The 19,776-nt window shown below is 34.4% G+C and overlaps 3 protein-coding genes across 4 annotated transcripts in view; 2 read left to right on the top strand and 1 right to left on the bottom strand.

Annotated features, from left to right (window-relative positions):
* Window positions 1–19,776, top strand: part of tn (tripartite motif containing protein thin) — a 132,061-nt gene that overhangs the window by 75,892 nt on the left and 36,393 nt on the right. The gene's annotated exons all lie outside the window — the stretch shown is intronic.
* Window positions 9,653–11,898, top strand: LOC111513412 (regulatory particle non-ATPase 13). The gene is given in 1 exon segment (XM_023169616.2): window positions 9,653–11,898. A coding segment is annotated over 1 exon segment (1,239 nt). The 3' UTR covers window positions 10,892–11,898.
* LOC111512527 (uncharacterized) overlaps window positions 10,686–19,776 on the bottom strand; it is a 110,579-nt gene continuing 101,488 nt past the window's right edge. Inside the window, exon 14 of the mRNA XM_074170169.1 lies at window positions 10,686–10,808. Coding sequence (XP_074026270.1) covers window positions 10,788–10,808 — 21 coding nt within the window. The 3' untranslated portion in view covers window positions 10,686–10,787. The remainder of the gene's footprint in view (window positions 10,809–19,776) is intronic.

Genomic DNA, 19,776 nt, shown 5'->3' with positions numbered 1-19,776 from the left:
AGCATTCTCAACATGTTATAATTCATTTGTAGATACCTGGATGATGCAACATCCAGGTAAGCCTTTCACCATATATGAGGTAGCTGAGTGCGTCGGCTTCGCTCATGAAGAAGCTCTCACACCGAGCAATATTATAAATGCATTCAAAAAGTGTGGTATATATCCATACAATGCCAATGTCTTCACAGATATAGACTTTCTACCAAGGGCTGTTACCGATCGCGATTTAAAAGATGATGTAAACCAAAAAAAGTCCATCGATCTACCAAGTAGGTACGTAAACATCAACAAAGAAAATATCCGTGAGTGATAATATTCAAGAAAATATATCGGATATAGAAAATGGTGCTACCTTAGACACCAGTATTGAAAATAGCAATCAACAAAACGATAAAAATGGCAAGACTGTCACAGATGTTTTTTAAAGCCCAGACGAATTTAAGGGCTTTCCAAAAGCAGGAGAACGCAAAACTAAAAATACGCGAAGAAAGGGCAAAAGTATTATAGCTACTGACACACCCGAAAAAGATGCCATAGAAGAACGAAGCATTACGAAGAAGAGAAAAATTGATAAAATCGAAGTGGAAAAAGTAGAAAAGGTCAAGAAACAAATATTTCAAGATAGTTCTGAAAGCTCAGAGGAGGAACTTGAACTTGGTTCATCCTCAGGGGATGGATTTGAGGAGCTTCATAAAAAGCCCATAGAAAATGATTTTGTGCTCGTGGAATTTCCTGGAAAATTGGAGAAGAAGAAGGTGTATTATGTTGGAAAAGTCCTGAAAATAAATGAGTCAGAAGAGTATGAAATTTCGTATCTTAGTAAACAAACGAATGGCACCAGCAAATTTGTATTTCCCAATATTCCAGATGAAGCTATTGTTGCTTTAAATTATATCAAGCTCATCATGCCACCCCCAATTCCTTGTGGGTACAGTAGCCGACAGATGGCTTCTTTTAGGTTTGAGATAGATTTTGGATTAATGGAAATTAGGTAGATACATACCTAGATATTACATTTTTATGTTTATTCATTTTTTTTATGTTCTGTATCTTTTTTTTTGTTTATTTTGGAAGTGTTTTTTGTGTTTAATAAATATGATTCATATAAACTATGTTTGCAACAATCTCAATAATAATATCCTCAATAAACTTTTTCAAAACACAACAGCCTAAATAAGATTTTTTGACATGCTAGATTATATATTTTCATTTATTTTCCTTGTCTCACTGTTGGATTTAAAGTGTCTCACTGTAAGGCATATGTGTCTAACAGTTAAACAAATGCACCTATCTATATTCTTGCAAAAAAACTATCAAACTTCAAAGTTACAAATATTTAACTTGAAGAGAGATTAATATAAATGTCAACGCCTATGCCGGCGTTTAATTTTTTCATTTTGGATGCATAAAAACAAAATTACACTAAAATAAAAAAACTGTCTCGCTGTTGGGATGTCTCTCCTACACATTCAATTCCCCATATCACATGATCCCGTGTCGTACGTCACGTCACGATACGACTATTATTATCGAAGTTATGACGTAATGTCTTCTTGGCAGCCTTCTTTTCTTTTGTCAGTTCAGTGTTTTCTTTCATTCACGTGCTGCACGTCACAATTTGAATCCATCTTCGATTCCTGATCGGCCGATCCCGACGTCACATTTTGAGAACGGGAGATCGGGAATTAGGAAAGTCTAAACATGACCAGAATGAAGCTTCATAAGGGAAAACATGAAATGTTGAGGCCGGAGACTCCTGACCCCATTACTCTTCTGCAATAACTCATTGCGGGTTTCTTTATTTCCCAAATATTTGATGTAAGAAATGACTTTTCCAAGAACGTGACATATAAAGTTTCACAGGTAATTTCAGTCACGTTCTTTATTGTAAGGGTTTTATATAACAGAAGACGACAAGTTGAAAGAAACACCTTCACACATGAGAGGATTGAGTTTCTTTTTCACAGATATTACAGTGGTCAATGCTCTTCTGAAATAAGAAATATATTCACCATAAGTTCAATGTATTTCTTGATTATTTTGAAGAGTCAGACAGTTTTCCAGTGTTTTTGGGAAAGTAAGTTTTTTGCTTTCAACTACTCTATCCTGATACAAAAAATGTGGGAATCTTCCACAGAAAGGAAGTAATCAATTTGAAAATAAGTAACTCTATACATGGATGTGTAGATCATGCAAAGAAGTAACTTTCAGACACAAACTGGAAAAAAGCCCTCCTGAAACAGCTACTTTCATATAACCATTGAATTACACGAAAGAAAAAAAATCTTTCATATGAACACCGAATTACACAGAAGAACTTTTATATACTCAGTTCGTATTCCAAAAATTCGTTATGGAATAAAATCAGATATCATTCACAGGAGTTCTACTTCAAATGAATGGTAACAAATTGCACTTACATGGAACACTGTCATCCTCACTGGTAGACATCGATGTTTCTAATACACTTGCCTTCAAGAGGAAGATTCAATTTGCACATGGTGATCACGTCGACACGTGTTTCAATCACCAAGTACTCATCTTCAAGAGGTAGATCAAACTAACACATAGTGATTGCACATGGTGATCACATCTACACGTATTTCAATCACCAAGTGATCATCTTCAAGAGGAAGATAGGACTAGCACATGATGATTGCACATTGTGATCACCTCGACACGTGTTTCAGTCACCAAGTGCTCATATTTAATAGAAAGATTAAACTTGCACGTGGTGATTGCACGTAGTGATCACCTCGACACGTGTTTCGATCACCAAGTGATCATCTTCAAGAGGAAGATTGAACTTGCACATGGTGATCCCCTCGACACGTATTTCAGTCACCAAGTAGTCATCTTCAAGAGGAAGATTGAAATTGCACATGGTGATCACTTGGTGATTGAAACACGTGTGGAGGTGTTGAAAATAACGGTTTGAGTTTGGGATAAAATATTCTTTCTACTACTCCATCTTGATACAAAAAATGTGGGAATCTTCCAAAGAAAGGAGGTAATCAATTTGAAAATGAGTAACTCTATACACGGATGTGTATATCATGCACAGAAGCAACTTTGATCTCATCAGTACCTTATTACATTCTATGGGCCTGAAATTCAGAGGTTGAAATCTCTTAGCCCCTTTTTAATTTGACGTATCATACGTCACGTCATAAATCAACTAGGAGTTCCGTGGTGGCCGCGGTAGTGGGTGGACGCGCTGTTAACATCGGCCCACACATAAGGTACCTGGAAGCTATTGCGAAGATCGTTTTTGTGTAGTCATTGTAGTGAGGTCCCCCTTCTTGTTGGAGAATTGCTCACGTTCAGCCTATTCCCAAAAAGACCAAATAACTATAGACCAGTCGCCTTGCTATTAGTGATATCAAAAATCATGGAGAAAGTCGTGAACCACACTATCCTCAAATATTTGGAAGGCTTCAACATCTTGAGCGATCATCACTATGGCTTTTGGAAACAGAGATCAACAGGCGACCTTCTATCGTATGTCAACCATATTTGGAATAAGGCAATCGAGAAACATGAAGAATCAAGAGCCGTTACCCTCGATATTTCTAAAGCCTTTGACCGTGTGTGGCGTGAGGGTTTCCTGGCCAAACTTCGATGCTATGGTTTGTCGGATCATTTTTGTGTATGGCTCTTCAGCTTCCTGGAAGAACGTTCCCTGCAAGTGGCCGTCCATGGATATCTCTCGAATACTTTCATCAACGCTGGTGTTCCCCAGGGATCCATATTGTCTCCAACCCTCTTTTTATTGTATATCAACGACTTATTGGAAACAACCAAGAATCCAATATATTGCTTTGCTGACGACAGCACACTTGTCTCATCATTTCATTTGCATTCCAGGACATCGGCTACGGACATATCTTAATGAGGGTCTGAAAGTGATTTTGAATTGTGGTGGAAGTAACTAGGTTCAATTCAATGCCACAGAAACCCGAGCCGGATATAATAATGTCAGGTCAGATAATTCCGCTTTCCGCTTCGATAAGTTTGTTGGGGGTTAAATGGACACCAGTATGTCTTGGCACAATCATGTCTCTGAAATGGGCTTGTTTCATGATTTTTGGTTTATAGTTCACTTGATAGAAATTTTAAATTGAAAAACAGTGCACTTTGTTTCATCTACGTACCGTAGTTTTCCCGTAATTAATTATTAAAAATCGAATGTGGTAGGTTGGTGACGTCACGCCCCTATTCCCGCTTCTTGTTCGATTGACCAATAGAAACAATAGAAATGATCAACATTGCCAAATCGTGAAATTCACGGAGCTTATAATTATCAATTTATTCATGGAAGTGTATATGAACCCGTTAACGTTTCAATTAACGAAAAATTCTCCATATGGAATAAAATGTACACCATAAATCATGTTTGGAAATAAGTTCTATATCTAAAATCAGTACACAAAGTCGATAGATCACAAAATATTTACCTAAACTATGATTTTATGCATTATTCAATAATATACAATTATGAAAATATTAAATATAGCAAACTGGATTAAAGAATCATTTCAAATATTCAATTTATTTTACAATCCTCAATCTGTTAAACTTTAGTAAAAGGATTGTATTTATTTCTTTTCGATACTTTCATCAATTTTTTTTCTCATCATTTTATCCTTTGGTAACCTAAACTCATTATATGAAATAACTCACTTATAAACCAATGTGCTTTCTGTTTTCTTGTTCCTTCCCGCACAATTAAAATCAGCACAGGAATGCACCATATTAATATTCAAATATCTCTCTAAAAACACATTTAAAACAAATACAAACTAAACTCGATGATCCGATCCGGTATGACATACATTTTCAATGCCGAATAAACCAATAAATTGTAATATGGGTACTCCATTTTCCTGAGAAAATGAACGATCAATTAAAATTTTCTGTAATTATTCATTACATTCCAAATAGAATTAAACGAGCTGTATTTTCAAATAGTTTTCGAATGCTCATGAACCCTAATAAAATAAATCAACTATGCATTCATGCCACTTACCAAAAATAAGAAATTCAACGTTACTGGTATATTAGCCATATTGTCAACAAGTTAGCCAGCGCTCTCGGTCTGTAGTGTATGCGACAATGTGCTCTTTCTAATGTCAGTAGTTTCTACTGAAATTAAAATAATTTCAAAATGAATGTTCAGCTTAGTTTTGTTGAAGCTGACTACCGACAACTTACCAAGAGTCGATTTTGAAATGATCGATGAATTTTACTTGAAAAATTTGCATTTGGTACCGAAATGAAGAATGAAAAATTGAAACCGTAGGTGGTATATTTAGTAGGTCCCTTTTATTTATATGACATTCATTTCAGACTTTGTCTTTATCGGAGAATGGAAAGCTTTGAATTTCACTAGTTCGGACTTCCATTGTCTATTATATTAAATGATTTGAAATCCCTGAAACAAGTAAAAAAGAATGAATTAAAAAAAGAATAGCTGAAAATAACAATTATATTAAGCAACAATAAACCTGAAATGAAATGATAGTGAAATAACCTACAAGTAAAAATATAATAATTGAATAAATAAAAATTAAAGGAATGAAAAAAGAAAATAATAAAAATAAAAAAAGTGTAGAGATTCCAAGTCATGTTAGTTCACGACGTTTCGATTGTTGGTATCTACAATCGTCTTCGGGTGATGACTGGACTGATTCCTCCGAGAGATGACTATTTTATAGGTCGTTGAAATACTTTCACTTTCTCTGCTTTCTATTTTCCGCTTCACTGATTCCGTGAGAGATGACCGTTTTGGCGGGAGTTGGTCAGTGAAGCGGAAAATGGAAAGTAGAGAAAGTGAAAGTATTTTCAACGACCTATAAAATAGTCATCTCTCGGAGGAATCAGTCCAGTCATCACCCGAAGACAATTGTAGATACCAACAATCGAAACGTCGTGAACTAACGTGACTTGGAATCTCTACACTTTTTTATTTTTTTATTATTTTCTTTTTTCATTCCTTTAATTTTTATTTATTCAATTATTATATTTTTTACTTGTAGGTTATTTCACTATCACTTCATTTCAGGTTTATTGTTGCTTAATATAATTGTTATTTTCAACTATTCTTTTTTACTTGTTTCAGGGATTTCAAATCATTTTATATAGTAGACAATGGAAGTCCGAACTAGTGAAATTCATCACGAAACATTGTCAATCACCTTCAAACAAATGGAAAGCTTTGATTTAATTTTCATTTTATCTCGGCCAAGGAGCAGTATGGTGACTGAGAAGAGAAGCAAAAATATGTACAGTAAAATGTAGAATTACTCCAGAACATATCAATCCAAAAATAACCTGAAAAAATATTTTTCGGAATGTAAACTAATGACGCGGAATATACAGCAAAATAGGCACCCGCTGAGACCTACCCTTTACAAAAATACGTTCTTCAATTAGATAATTATTACAGTTGTATTCACACCGAGTTGACAACAATAACAACAAAAATGGCGTCTGTCAAACTGGACCATCAGATTAGTGATTAGATATTGAAAACCAATACACTTGGCAACCCCGCTCTAGACACGATCAATTTTATTGGTCAACAGACACGCGGCAAATTTAAATTCTTACTTTTCGAATTGTTCTTCTTTCTGCAAATATAAAGGGATTTTGGGACCGATTAGGCTTGATAAGTATAATATACTCTTAACTCGATCAGTCTATAAGCAAAACAGTATCATTTTCCATAGCATGAAACAAGCCAATTGCAATGGCTGCTTCTCAAAAGCTTGGAACACTGTTCCGAACCAGAAAACTGTACATATCCCAGCAACTTTTAATGCTTTATAAAACTCAGATCAGACCTTCTTTGGAGTATTGTTCTCATGTATGGAGCTCTGCCACCAAACGTACCCTGAAGTTGCTGGAACCATCCAGAAAAGAGCCACCCGCCTGATAAGAGACGCGAACGTCACGTGCAACCTTGATAGCCTGGAACAGTCTGGAACATCAAAGAAAGGTTGAAGATTTGTCTCTCTTCCATAGATACTTTCAAGGGAAGTTTTCAAGTGACCTGGCACATTTAATTCCACTAAAAGCGGTACATATCAGAAATACGGGACGGACTGTGGCTGCTCATCGTTTTGAAGTTGAACTCAGTACACCTCGAACTTCATTCTTTAAGAACTCTCTCATCTGGAGAACTGTAACCTTTTGTTTCATTGTTAACATGCGACAATTTTCTTCTCGCCATAAAATATTCTCTTTTCCATAATTTTAAATAAATAGCTGATGATGAACCTATATGCGTTCGAAACATGTACTGAGTGATGGTTTTGCCGTTCTAACATCTGATGGTGATATTAAATTGTGGTGACGACTGCGAGTATGTGAAATAAATTTTCTGCAAACGTTTTTTCCAATGGATTTGATCTCCAGCGATTCAAATCCAATGTGAATCGCTACTTTTGCACAGGCACCGCTCTGAGAGCGCCTCAAGGGTGTTCTTGTAGTGATTGTGTTCTGCCATTAAAAAAAATCACGCCGGTATCCAGGCCGGGCTAAAATGCTTTTTTGGTTCGAGCTAGCACCAATGATGAGACCTATGACAGCTTGAAACAGTGTTGTTTGGTGTTAGATCATGAATGCATTATGTTTGGGCTCTGTTAAGTTAGGTTGGGTTCAGTTAGGTTCTTATCTGTTATATTATATGTTAGGTTGTTATAAATGTTTCATCCATTTCAATGTCGTGTTTTTTGTAGCTCCATATCTCAATGAATATTAATGCTACTGTGTCGCATATACTGATCCATAGAGAGTGTTGTGTCCTATACATTGATGCTATTTTTTTTCACAAACTACACCTCACGATTTGATCTCCACAAACTTTATTTGAAAAATATATCACAACATGTTTCGCTGGCACAGTAGCTTTTTCAAGTAACCTGTACTTTTTCCAATAGTTCAAACCATAATTATAACACTAGGCATGGCGATTCTCTATTGAATAGGAGGTTTAGACTAGAAATATCAAAAAAAAATTCGCTCGATTTGGATATATATAATAAACTACCAGCGGAAATTAAGAAACTAGGACCAGCAAACTTTAAAGTGACAATAAAAAATTTATTAATACAAAACTGTTTTTATTCGATTGACGAATATATGAGTACGCCAACTACTGAACTTTTGAAATGACTTGTATATTTTTAAGTATTAGTTTTAGTTGTTTTACGACAGTGTATGTTTCTATATACATGTATATATGTGTGTATATGTGTATGTATATGTGTATATATGTGTGTGTGGGTATATTTATATGAATTTTTCAAGAACACGAGTGTGAATATGTTCCTATTTGACTTGCTACAAATATTTCATGTATATAACGTAGCCAATAAATATCTATCTATCTATCTATCTTCAAGTTGTTGTTACATTATATTACTTACATTATATTTCTTATGTTGTTCTTACTTTATATACTACAGGTAACCATAATTGAGACTACCTTCAAAAAATTACCTGAACCTCTACCTAAGGTACTTGTTCAATTATGATCACCTGAAGCATATTACCTACTTCAATAATAATTATTTTTCGGTTTTTAAGAAAACAAGTTCAATAATGGTGATCTATATTTAAATCCAGTTTTGTCATTCATTAGACTGTTTGAATTTTTCAGTTTATTAATTTCCATTGCTTTCAAATGATTCAGTTTCAAATCTTTTTTTTCGATGTTCAAAGTTTTGAACTCTTCGTTGAAGATATGATTTTCTTCTAGAAAATGATTTGAATATGTTGAATTTGTTTTCTTATTTACATAACTCGTATGATGTTCCTGGATTCGATTCCTGAATGTCCTGCCAGTTTGACCAATATATACACACTTTAATTAATATATTCCTGATTTCTCAAATTTTGATGTTTTTTCTTTATTATTTTTAACCAACTTTCCCAACGTATTACTTGTTCTATATGCAATTTTAATACCTCGTTTCCTAAAAAATGAAGCCACTTTTTCCGTTGGTTGTCCAAAATACGTTAAAGCTCTATAATTTTGATTATCTACCTATCAATAGGAAAAACGTCTCGAATCGCTTTTGCGTAGACTTTCTTGGCAAGTATTTTGTTTATTAATTCGGCTTTAAACCCATTGTTAACCGCAATTTGTTTGATGATATTGAAATTATCATTTGAAAGAGGAACATTGACTAATCTGTGAATCATGCTATTATAAGCTGCTACTTTATGTTGATAATGATGGGTAGAATCGTAATGTATAGTAGGTAATATCCGAATAGGACGTCATCCATATATATATATGCCAATACAAGAAATTCTTAAACAGAAGATGGTTAAAGATCGAATTTTCTAGATTATCAATGAAAATTTCTGTAAGTAAGGGGCTTTTAATGCATATCTCATAATTAAACCTTTTGAGGAGGAATACATTTCGTTGTAAAATTGAAAATAATTTTCTTTTATGGTTAGGTTCACTCTAATTTTATCTAATAATTCTGTCAAAAGTCAGCAATTGTTATGACTTGTAGAATTTAGAATTCCGTTCTTGTTATTCCCGTTTTTATTGGGGTAAAGAGACTTTGCTCTCTTGTAGTTAGGAAATTTATCTAATTTCTTGCAAAAAAGGGAGTTTTTACAAGATCTAAAAATGTCAGCAGGAGGTGCTTTGTTTGGTAGCGCAGCTGCGGGTCCAGGTTCAACTGGTGGAAACAAATATTTAATAAAAGTACGAGCAGGAAAACTGAATTTGAAAGGAAAAATAGTGACATCAGATAAACGTAAAGGGTTATTGTATGTGTATCAAACTGAGGAATCTTTGATGCATTTTTGCTGGCAGGATCGAACCACAGGAGTAGTCGAAGATGATTTGATGATCTTTCCTGATGACTGTGAATACGTCACGGTCCCTCAGTGTATCACAGGCAAGGCATACTTGTTGAAATTCAAGTCTTCTGATAAGAAGTTCTTTTTCTGGTTGCAGGAGCCTAAGACGGATAAGGATGACGATAACTGCAAAAGAATTAATGAACTGTTAAATGATTCATCAAGTGATGTCCAAGCTACACCAAATCCGGATCAAGATCTACAATCCCTTTTGAATAATATGTCTCAGTCGTAGCTGATGCAGTTCTTTGGAAATGGTGTAGGTCAAGTGAGTGGTTTGTCCAGTCTTCTAGGAACGATTAGGGATCCAAATAGTGGTAGTGCTCGTACCAATACCACACCAGCAATAACTCACCGCACAACAGTTCCGAGTACTCCGACAACTACAGCTGCTGCCAATCCAACAACCCCTTCAGTAGGTCTAACCACACCTCAGAGGTCAATTCCTACAGCTGTTCCTGATGCTCGTAAACCTAGAACTATTACCAGAACTCCTGATACTGCTTCACCCTCTTCCTTTGCTAATCCAATTCAGCTGTCAGACTTACAAAACTTCTTGTCTGGACTTTCTTCACCAGTAGCAAGTGCTGATGACACTCAACAGCAATCAGTGAATATATCAACTGCTTCAAATACTGAGACACTGTCTGGTATTCTGAGTAGCCCCGCAACCCTTGAACAATTACAAGGTCATCTACCTGCAGTTGATGGTTATCCACAACAAGCTCTTTGATCCACATTGGCTTCACCACAGTTTGTATCTCAGTTCTCCAGTGCTCTAGAATCTGGTTAACTCGGTCCAATAGTGTCTCAATTTGCTGTCAATACTGAAGCCGTGACCGCAGCAGCCCTGGGCAACATGGCGAATTTTATGAAGGCGTTGGAAAGTAGCGGATCCTCTACTGAAGCCGGTAAATCTGCTGAAAATAAAGATAAGGTCAAGGATAAGACCACCAAGAAGGATGATAAGAAAGATGACGATGAACATATGCAACTTGACTAAATTTCAGCACAACAGTAGGGAACTTTTTAGTAAAACTTATTTTAATATGTCTATTACATACATGCTTCATGTATTGCTTCAACTTAGATTTGTTAAGAAAATGTTTGATATACATACATGCTTGATGAAATGATTCTATTACTGAAGTAATAGTATCATCAGCAGGTATACTGGGAAATAGATTATGCACATCAAAGTCATATGAATTCCGTAGACTGAATTTTGGTTGGAAATTACAATGGTTCAAGATGATATTGATTAGCCTTTCCGATAATTACACTGATGGTGCAGTGACAAAGGAAACCACTGGTCTAATTGGATAACTCGGTTTGTGCAATTTTATAAGTGAATATAATTTAGGCATTTGGGGGTTCATCAATGTTAGTTTGAACTTTTCCCTTTCAGTAGAAAGTATGTTTGAATTTTTTAAAAATTCGTCCACTTGTCTTTGGAAAGAATTTGTTGGATCACGTTTCAGCATTTCAAAATTTCCTAAATTTAAAAAATCAAGAGTTTTGTTGACTCAGTCGATTCGGTCAATAGCAATAGCGTATTGATTTCACAAGTTTCAATTCATTCGTAAAACTACCTCGTTTCAACAATTCTGATTTTATGATATGTGACGCCTGGTGTTTGCTATTATTGCTATTCAATGACCATCCTAATGCTATTTCAGTTTCTATCCCCAAAATTTCAAAGTTGTAAGTCTATATTCATTTCCAATGATATATTCGAAACCTTTTTCTATCAACACATTTTCAGTGTCTGTGAACTGAACCTTCGATAAATTTATGAACTTGCCATAAAATCTATGATTCGTGAATTCATCAAGTAACGGCCGAATCGATCAGAAAATTGGTGCTATTCATTTTATTCCAAATTTTAAATGTTTGTCTCTTTCCAACTCATTACTATACAGGGCTTTTCATGATAAGCGTTAATTGGCCGTTTCTGGCAAACTATTCAACGGATCAACCTGACAATTTCACAGTATGCATAAGTCAATATGACCTACACGCCTAAAATATTTTAGACGGAGCGACGTTGTCGCTTCTACTATAAAATAGCGGCTTCTTTGATTTTTCAAATGGAACACCCCGTATATAATATCATATTATGATTCATTATCACTTTGTCAACAAATTCATATACTGTTTTCCTATACCTACCTATTACCGTTCAGAAGATATAAATTAATTTCGATATATTTTTTACCAAACATGAACTTTTATAAATGCTGATAATCTTGAACTCTCTTGCACTAAAACGATCAAATTTGAAATGGAGTGGAGTGATACTATGAGGATCTTCACTCCGAGTCATATTTTCATTTGCCTCATACAGGGTATTCAAAAAATGCAGATACTTTGATCTCATGAAAAAATGAGTGGAACTCAATTTTTTTCAAATGGAACATCCTGTATATTTCAACATTTTTGAGCTCTACATCCAATTTTAGATTAACTTTGTTCAGATAATACTATTTCTATTTTGAACCGTTTTCGAGATAAACTGTTTCAAACGAAAATTGACATGGTTTCCTTGTTCATCACTCATTTTTGTAAAACCATCGAATGAAACTTCTCTTCAAACAATAGTTTTATTAACGCTAAAATACGAACTGAAAATAATAAACCCATAAATTAATGTGTTAATTTAATCGTCAGTGTATTTCAGAATATGTTCAAACACATCTCCACCTCTACTTAAACAAACATGTAATCTCTTCAAAAGATTGTCATGTGTAGCGCTTCTGATCAAGTCTGGAGTCAAACTATTGAAAGCAGTTGTAACTCTCAATTTCATATCTTCCATTGTTGTCATTGGAGTAGAGTAAACCATATTTTTAATGAAACCCCACACGAAATAATCTAATGGATTGCCATCTGGTGTTCTAGGAGGCCAACGAAAAGGTCCATTATAACCAATCCATCTGTCTTCGAAGATTTCGGTTGAAGCTTCGCTGACTGAATGAGAATTATGGTGTGGAGCACCATCCATTTGGTACCGTACACGTTCTCTTACTGGTCTATTATTTAAAATCATTTGAATTCCATTCCTCAGTAAATCTTCATATTTTGATGCATTCGAATTATCATCATAAAACTCGATATAAAAAATTGACTCATTCTTTATGGCACAAAATACATTGAATTGCCATCTTTCTTGAAAACCCCTTTGGCGGACAACATGGGGATTTTCTGGCGCCCAATAATGACTGTTGTGTCTATTGAAAACTCCATTTTTCGTGAACTTGGCCTCATCTGTTCATATGATATTGTCAAGGAAATGTTCATCCTCTTGAGTCTTGACAAGTAACCATTCAAAGAATTCCACTCTACGAGGTAAATCAGTCTCTTTCAAATGTTGGACACAGTAGAACTTATAGGGATGCCAATTATGCTTATTAAGAATTCGACAAATTGTCACGTAGGGTATACCTATCCCCCTTTCGGCCTCGTGCAGAGAAGCATTTGGAAATGCATGAAAGTATCCCAAAACTGTTATACCATTGTCATCATCATCCACTTTAGTCTTCTTAAGAATGATTTTTGGACGGAAGGTTCCATTCAACCTACAGTTTTTTAGTAGTCGATTTATCACATTATTATTCGGCTTCGGAAGTTGTGGATATCTTTCATGAAATACTCGGCATGTTCTACTTGCAATTCTATTGCACTCACCATAAATTATTAATAAATTCAAGAAGTCTTCATTATTGTAACCTAATCTTGACATTATTCTATTATAATTGGTAGCTATCACAATCAGTCAAAACCACCAACGAAAGTCTGACGTTAAATAATTGGTTTATTTATTTTTCCAAAGCACACTATTAAAAAATATTAATGTGTACTGTTGTACGTTAGAGACCAATACCTCAATGTATACAAACTTTTTCTAAGATAGGTACATACCAATTTCGAGTTGACTGATCTGAGACAGTTGAAAAACTTGATCAAAAAGAAATATTACTGAGTATAAAAAAAAGTTGAATATCCAAAATAAGTGATGAATTCAAAAAAACGAGCAAGAAAACCACGTCAGTTTCCGTTTGAAACAGTTTATCTCGAAAACGGTTCAAAACAGAAATATTATTATCTGAACAAAGTTAATCTAAAATTGGATGTAGAGCTCAAAAATGTTGAAATATACAGGATGTTCCATTTGAAAAAATTGAGTTCCACTCATTTTTTCATGAGATCAAAGTATCTGCATTTTTTGAAGACCCTGTATGAGGCAAATGAAAATATGAATGACTCGGAGTGAAGATCCTCATAGTATCACTCCACTCCATTTCAAATTTGATCATTTTAGTGCAAGAGAGTTCAAGATTATCAGCATTTATATAAGTTCATGTTTGGTAAAAAAAATATTGAAATTAATGTATATCTTCTAAACGGTAATAGATGGGTATAGGGAAATAGTATATGAATTTGTTGACAAAGCGATAGTGAATCATAATATGATATTATATACGGGGTGTTCCATTTGAAAAATCAAAGAAGCCGCTACTTTATAGTAGAAGCGACAACGCCGCTTCGTCTGAAATATTTTAGGCATGTAGGTCATATTGATTTATGCATACTGTGAAATTTTCAGGTTGATCCGTTGAATAGTTTATCAGAAACGGCTAACTAACGCTCATCATGAAAAGCCCTGTATGCTTTTCTACGAATGAATTAACCAGACATTTGGCAATTGTAGTGTGGAATAGAACTGGCCGATACTTGATGAAAATCCATATTCAAACTGATTAATACAGTTTATTGTATGCAAAAACCGCGACATGTGTTTCGCAATACAATAACTTCCCCACGCGTAAACTAAAAGTTACTTCTAAATTACAACTGTTTTATACTCTAACACATTACCTACTTGTTTGCCCACTTTCTAAAGAATGAATCTACCTGAAACAGGTCAGATATAAATTCATCACCTATATTTTTCAGGGCTGGTTCGACACGGTACGAAACAAACACGCTTGATAAAAATGTAAAAACAGCATGGTTATTTAAAGCTTCATCGTTCTGTGAAATTTTCTGAACTTTAAACAACACCTCCCAAAATATCCATTCGCCACAAAGTAGTATTTAACATTATAGCACGCTTTATTTATAACTGGGTTAAAAATATTCAGTTTTGCCTTCTTCCTTTCATATCCTTGTTCTATATTGTCTCGCCAAACTTGAACGTTATATTCCTAATTTCAGTTTATGAGAACAGGAGGAATATAAAAATGTCGGATAAACTAATTTTGGGGTGAAGCTCAATGTGTTTCGAAAATTGCAATTACATTTCATTTTCATATTTGTCAGAATTTATCAGTGACACTTCAGTTCCAGTGTTTGTGTCCATTCCCATCATTGTTCATGATTTTGTCAGTGCTAGTCGTCTGCAGTTTCCTCTGTCAACCGAAAATATTAAATATCAAATTTTCTGTTGATGTGATGGGTGGTGATATAATTCGGTGTACAGATGTCTGTAACTATTCAGTTAGCATAGACTCGCCTGAAGGAGCTGTTGGATAACGAAACACGTGTTGCGTATCTGAGGAACTGTTTAGTGAAAATCTCAGAATAAAGTATTTCTTGAATAGGTTTTTATCGAGTATCGGCCGACTGAGTTCACTTACTCAAATTTTTTCAAATATGAACAATAACGCATAAATTTTTCATTGAATAGAGGAGTCCAAAAGATGTTTAAAATTGCGACCATTTTCTGCAACACATAATGTCAGTCTTTTTTAAAACGAATTCTCTACACGTTTCAGCATATCCTCTAGGATATCCCTGAAAGCTCTAGTGATCCTTCGTATCATGTCTTCTATATACAGTGTGATCCATTTTTAATGGAAACACCCCCCTAAAATTGAAAGTTGTAAACCGATTTCAATAATTTTTTTTTGAAATGTCAAGTACTAAAAGGTCTACCTTGGGAGAAAATTTGAAATGTTTATTAAAGTTTCAGGGCATACTACGATATTTTTTCTTAGTCGAAAATCGGGATTTTTTATTAGCGATTTTTTTAATGAAAAAATCACTACGCCACTGGATTCAGAGTGCCTCTTAACAGGTGTGACCAAAATTTCATGAAAAAATATTCATTATTAACAAACTTATGACAACTCAAAAATTCGAAAACTCACACAGCTAACAGTTACAAAAAACACCCTATATCAACAGATAAAGCCATGAGAATATTTTTTTTTATGATTTCAACAATAAAGTGCCGTCAGATGAAAAAAAAAACAAATAGTGTAAACATTTTTAATGAAAATAACGGAATTAATTACATTCAAGTTTTCATGCAAATTACCTAAAACTAAGACCTAATATTTCAATTTAAATCTTAGTTGCCATGGAAATGATATTACCTTACAGTTCTTCGAATTATTTTGTGTCATGGCTGCAAGATTGAGTGTAAGAGAGAAAATTGAAATTGTACGCCTGTCGGGAGATGACGTTAGAAGTGCTAGAGAGGTTTGTAGAATATTTAATGAGAGACATCCAGATCATCCTCGTATTAGCTGCGGTACGGTAAATAAAATAAATAAAATATTCAATGAAACTGGTGCAGTATCAAAAATGATGTTAAAAAGTAATCCTGTACAAAGACGAAACAGGAATGACAGGAATGATTAAATCATTTTAGATTACTTCGGAAATAATCCTAACGCCAGTATAAGGAATGCCACTTTAGATTTGAATATTCCACGAGAAACTATTCGGAGATGTCTCAAGGCGAAGAATATTAAACCTGTCAAGCCAAAATTTTTACGCACACTTCAAGAAGGCGACGAAGCAAGACGCCTGGAATATTGTTTATAGGCCCAAGGAGAATATTTAAACAATAGAAATTTCCTAAAAAATATTTTATATACCGATGAAGCCTTTCACTACAAATGGAGTAGTGTCATCACAGGAGTGTCGCTATTGGGCAGCGGATAATCCTAACTGAGTAATGAACTGTAAAAGCCAGTATTCCAAAAAATCAACGTCTGATGTGGGATATTGAACGAACGAATTATTAGTCCTTTCTTTTTTGAAGAAAACATTAATGCGCAGAGGTTTCTAGAATTTTTAAACACAGAGTTTTGGGATGTCATTCACGAGCTGCCAATCAATGAACGATCAAATTTAATTGTCCAGTTAAATGGGTGTCCAGTTCATTATGCCAGAGTTGTGAGGCAATGGCTTAACGAACATTTTCCAAACCGATGGATAGATAGGCCGTGATAGTCCGTTTATAGAGTGGCCACCCATATCTCCAGACCTCACAGTTTTGGACTTTTTTCTCTGGGGACTTCTCACACAAAAAGTTTACAAAAACCGCTCAAGAGATAGAAATGAACTTTGTGCAAGAATTCGACAGGTATGTGCAGATATTAGCCCTCAAGAACTAAGGAACCTAATCAGAAACATTCGTAAGCGCTACGACACATTTTTCGAAATACGTGGTGGATTAGTAGAGGCTACTAGAATATGAGTTAGTTAGTTGTTGCACTGAATCGAAACATTTCAATAATTAGTTATTAGTTACGTTTATTACAATTGTTTGCTTCATTGTTAGTTGAATTGTGAGAATGTAATTCCGTTATTTTCATTAAAAATATTTACGCTATTTGCTTTTATTTTTCATCTGGCGGCACTTTATTCTTGAAATCATAAAAAAAATTATATATTGTGACTGTTAGCTGTGTGAGTTTTCGAATTTTTGAGTTGTCATAACTTTGTTAATAATGAATATTTTTTCATGAAATTTTGGTCACAACTGTTTAGAGGCACTCTGAATCCAGTGGCGTAGTGATTTTTTCAAAAAAAAATTGCTTATAAAAATCCCGATTTTCGACTAAGAAAAAATATCGTAGTATGCCCTGAAACTTTAATAAACATTTCAAATTTTGTTCCAAGGTAGACCTTTTAGTACTTGACATTTCAAAAAATGTATTATTAAAATCGGTTTACAACTTCAAATTTTAGGGGGGTGTTTCCATTAAAAATGGGTCACACTGTATATAAATATATTTTGATAAAAACGAAAATTCGCCAAATTTTTTGGACAGAGTATGAACGACTGAAAATAAAACCATAATATTTTGAGTTCATGCACACCTCAAAAAGTAAAAAAAAAACAAATCGCCTTTTAGGTTAGGTGACATAATACTTCGCACAAGGTTTTCAATGCACATTTTCAATATTTATGACGCCTAACTTTTCCCAAATTAATATCCTAAAGAGGCATATCCGAAAATGAAATACATCTTCAGAGTGAATATGAGAATACTGAATGGAATGCTGATGGTGTTAACATTTTTGGCTTGAGGAAGATGAAAATAGCAGATGCTATAAACAGAATTGTTTTCGCCCACCTGAATTCCAACGATAAACTCACTCAACGGTTTCTAACACACTTTTTCGTTATGATAATTAAATGATTGGAACGAGAAAATAACTTTTTAAAAAGAATTTATTTTACAAACTAGAGACGACTGTCTCTTACGAGAGCTACAAACAGAATGATAATTAATATAATGTTAACTGGATGCTAACTGCATGTCGAGATAAGGGATTCCTGGAATATCTCTTACTCAGCTGAATCTCCGTGTGAATGGCCGTGTCGTGGGAACTATGACCACGTAACTCCTCCCTCCTTAGGCCGAAAAAATAATGGAATTATTTTGGCGGCTTGGAACCATATCTTCGTCATTGGAATTTTCTTCTTTTTGGGGTGTTTTGAAGCAACAACATCCCAGTATACGGGTTTTAATCCAATTTTTCTTAAAAGCTGCCAATATCAGGACAATTATTGTGATAGTAACTCCTGCAAAAACGCCAAAAATGGTAGTGTTATTTTTGGAGTTGTTAAATTTGTGGATTGGTTTCAATCGGTCCACTATATTGTTGATTTCGTAGAGTTCTTCAAAATTGATTCTCGAGAAATTTTGTGTTTCATATATTGTTGACTTCTCGATATTTTTCATTTCAATTTTAGGTAAGATCAGTGGCTTGCCTGTTCCTATTTTCACGTTGTTGGTGAAAATCTTGTTTCTCACTTCAATTTGGCAATTTTTCGGGATCTTGACTAGGGTGGGCGCTTTTATTTCCAAATATTGATCGGTTTTACACTTGGAAAATATTCTTTCGCTCTGTATCGGAATTACCAGGATTTCTTCTTGAGTGATTTGTTCGATAATCGACTCTGCCACATTGATTGGAAGAGGCTGACAATTATCGGCGACTTTGCCTTCGATCAGGTGGGATGTGCATTGGTCTTCGGAAAAGTAATCTTCTGGACAATAATACGTTTTCTCTAATACTGGGCATGGACTGTCTTCGAACTGGATATTGTGGTTTGCTCGTGCCAAATATGGGTATTTTGGGATAAAAATACTGTGATTTTGGATGATAGGATAAAGGTGGAAAAATGTAAGAACTTCGTTTCCGACAATAGGAACGTGTATTGCGAAAATTATTCTGTCGTTTGAAAAAGTTACTTGTGCACCGAAAAATTGATAATATGTCAACATACTTTCAAATTTCGGGATTTTTGAATCAGAGTAGATGTTGCTTAAATAATTTATTATTTCTTTCAGTTCAGAACTAGGTATTATTGAATTGTGTAAGGTATTTAACTTTACAAATGTGATAGCATCTTCTAGATTATCGATAAAAGTAATCATATTTTGGCAGTCAAGGGTTATTTGTGAAACAATTCCTTGAAAACTAATGTAATTCGTCAGGTCGCCAATGGTTTTTTGAACTGCAACTTGAAATGTTTTTAGACTGTTTTCTAATTTTTCTTGATTTGAATTCAAAATTTGGATAGTTTTATTATAGTGATTGATTAATTTTTTGGACAGAGAGATTTGCATGTTTACCTCA

This window comes from Leptinotarsa decemlineata, unplaced genomic scaffold (genome assembly GCF_025532065.1).
Source record: "Leptinotarsa decemlineata unplaced genomic scaffold, Ldec_3_MD MMD2_P_RNA_scaffold_7, whole genome shotgun sequence".
NCBI classification, from domain to species: domain Eukaryota; kingdom Metazoa; phylum Arthropoda; class Insecta; order Coleoptera; family Chrysomelidae; genus Leptinotarsa; species Leptinotarsa decemlineata.
The sequence above is the reverse complement of the archived record's forward strand: the minus strand, read 5'-3'. Positions and strand labels throughout refer to the sequence as shown.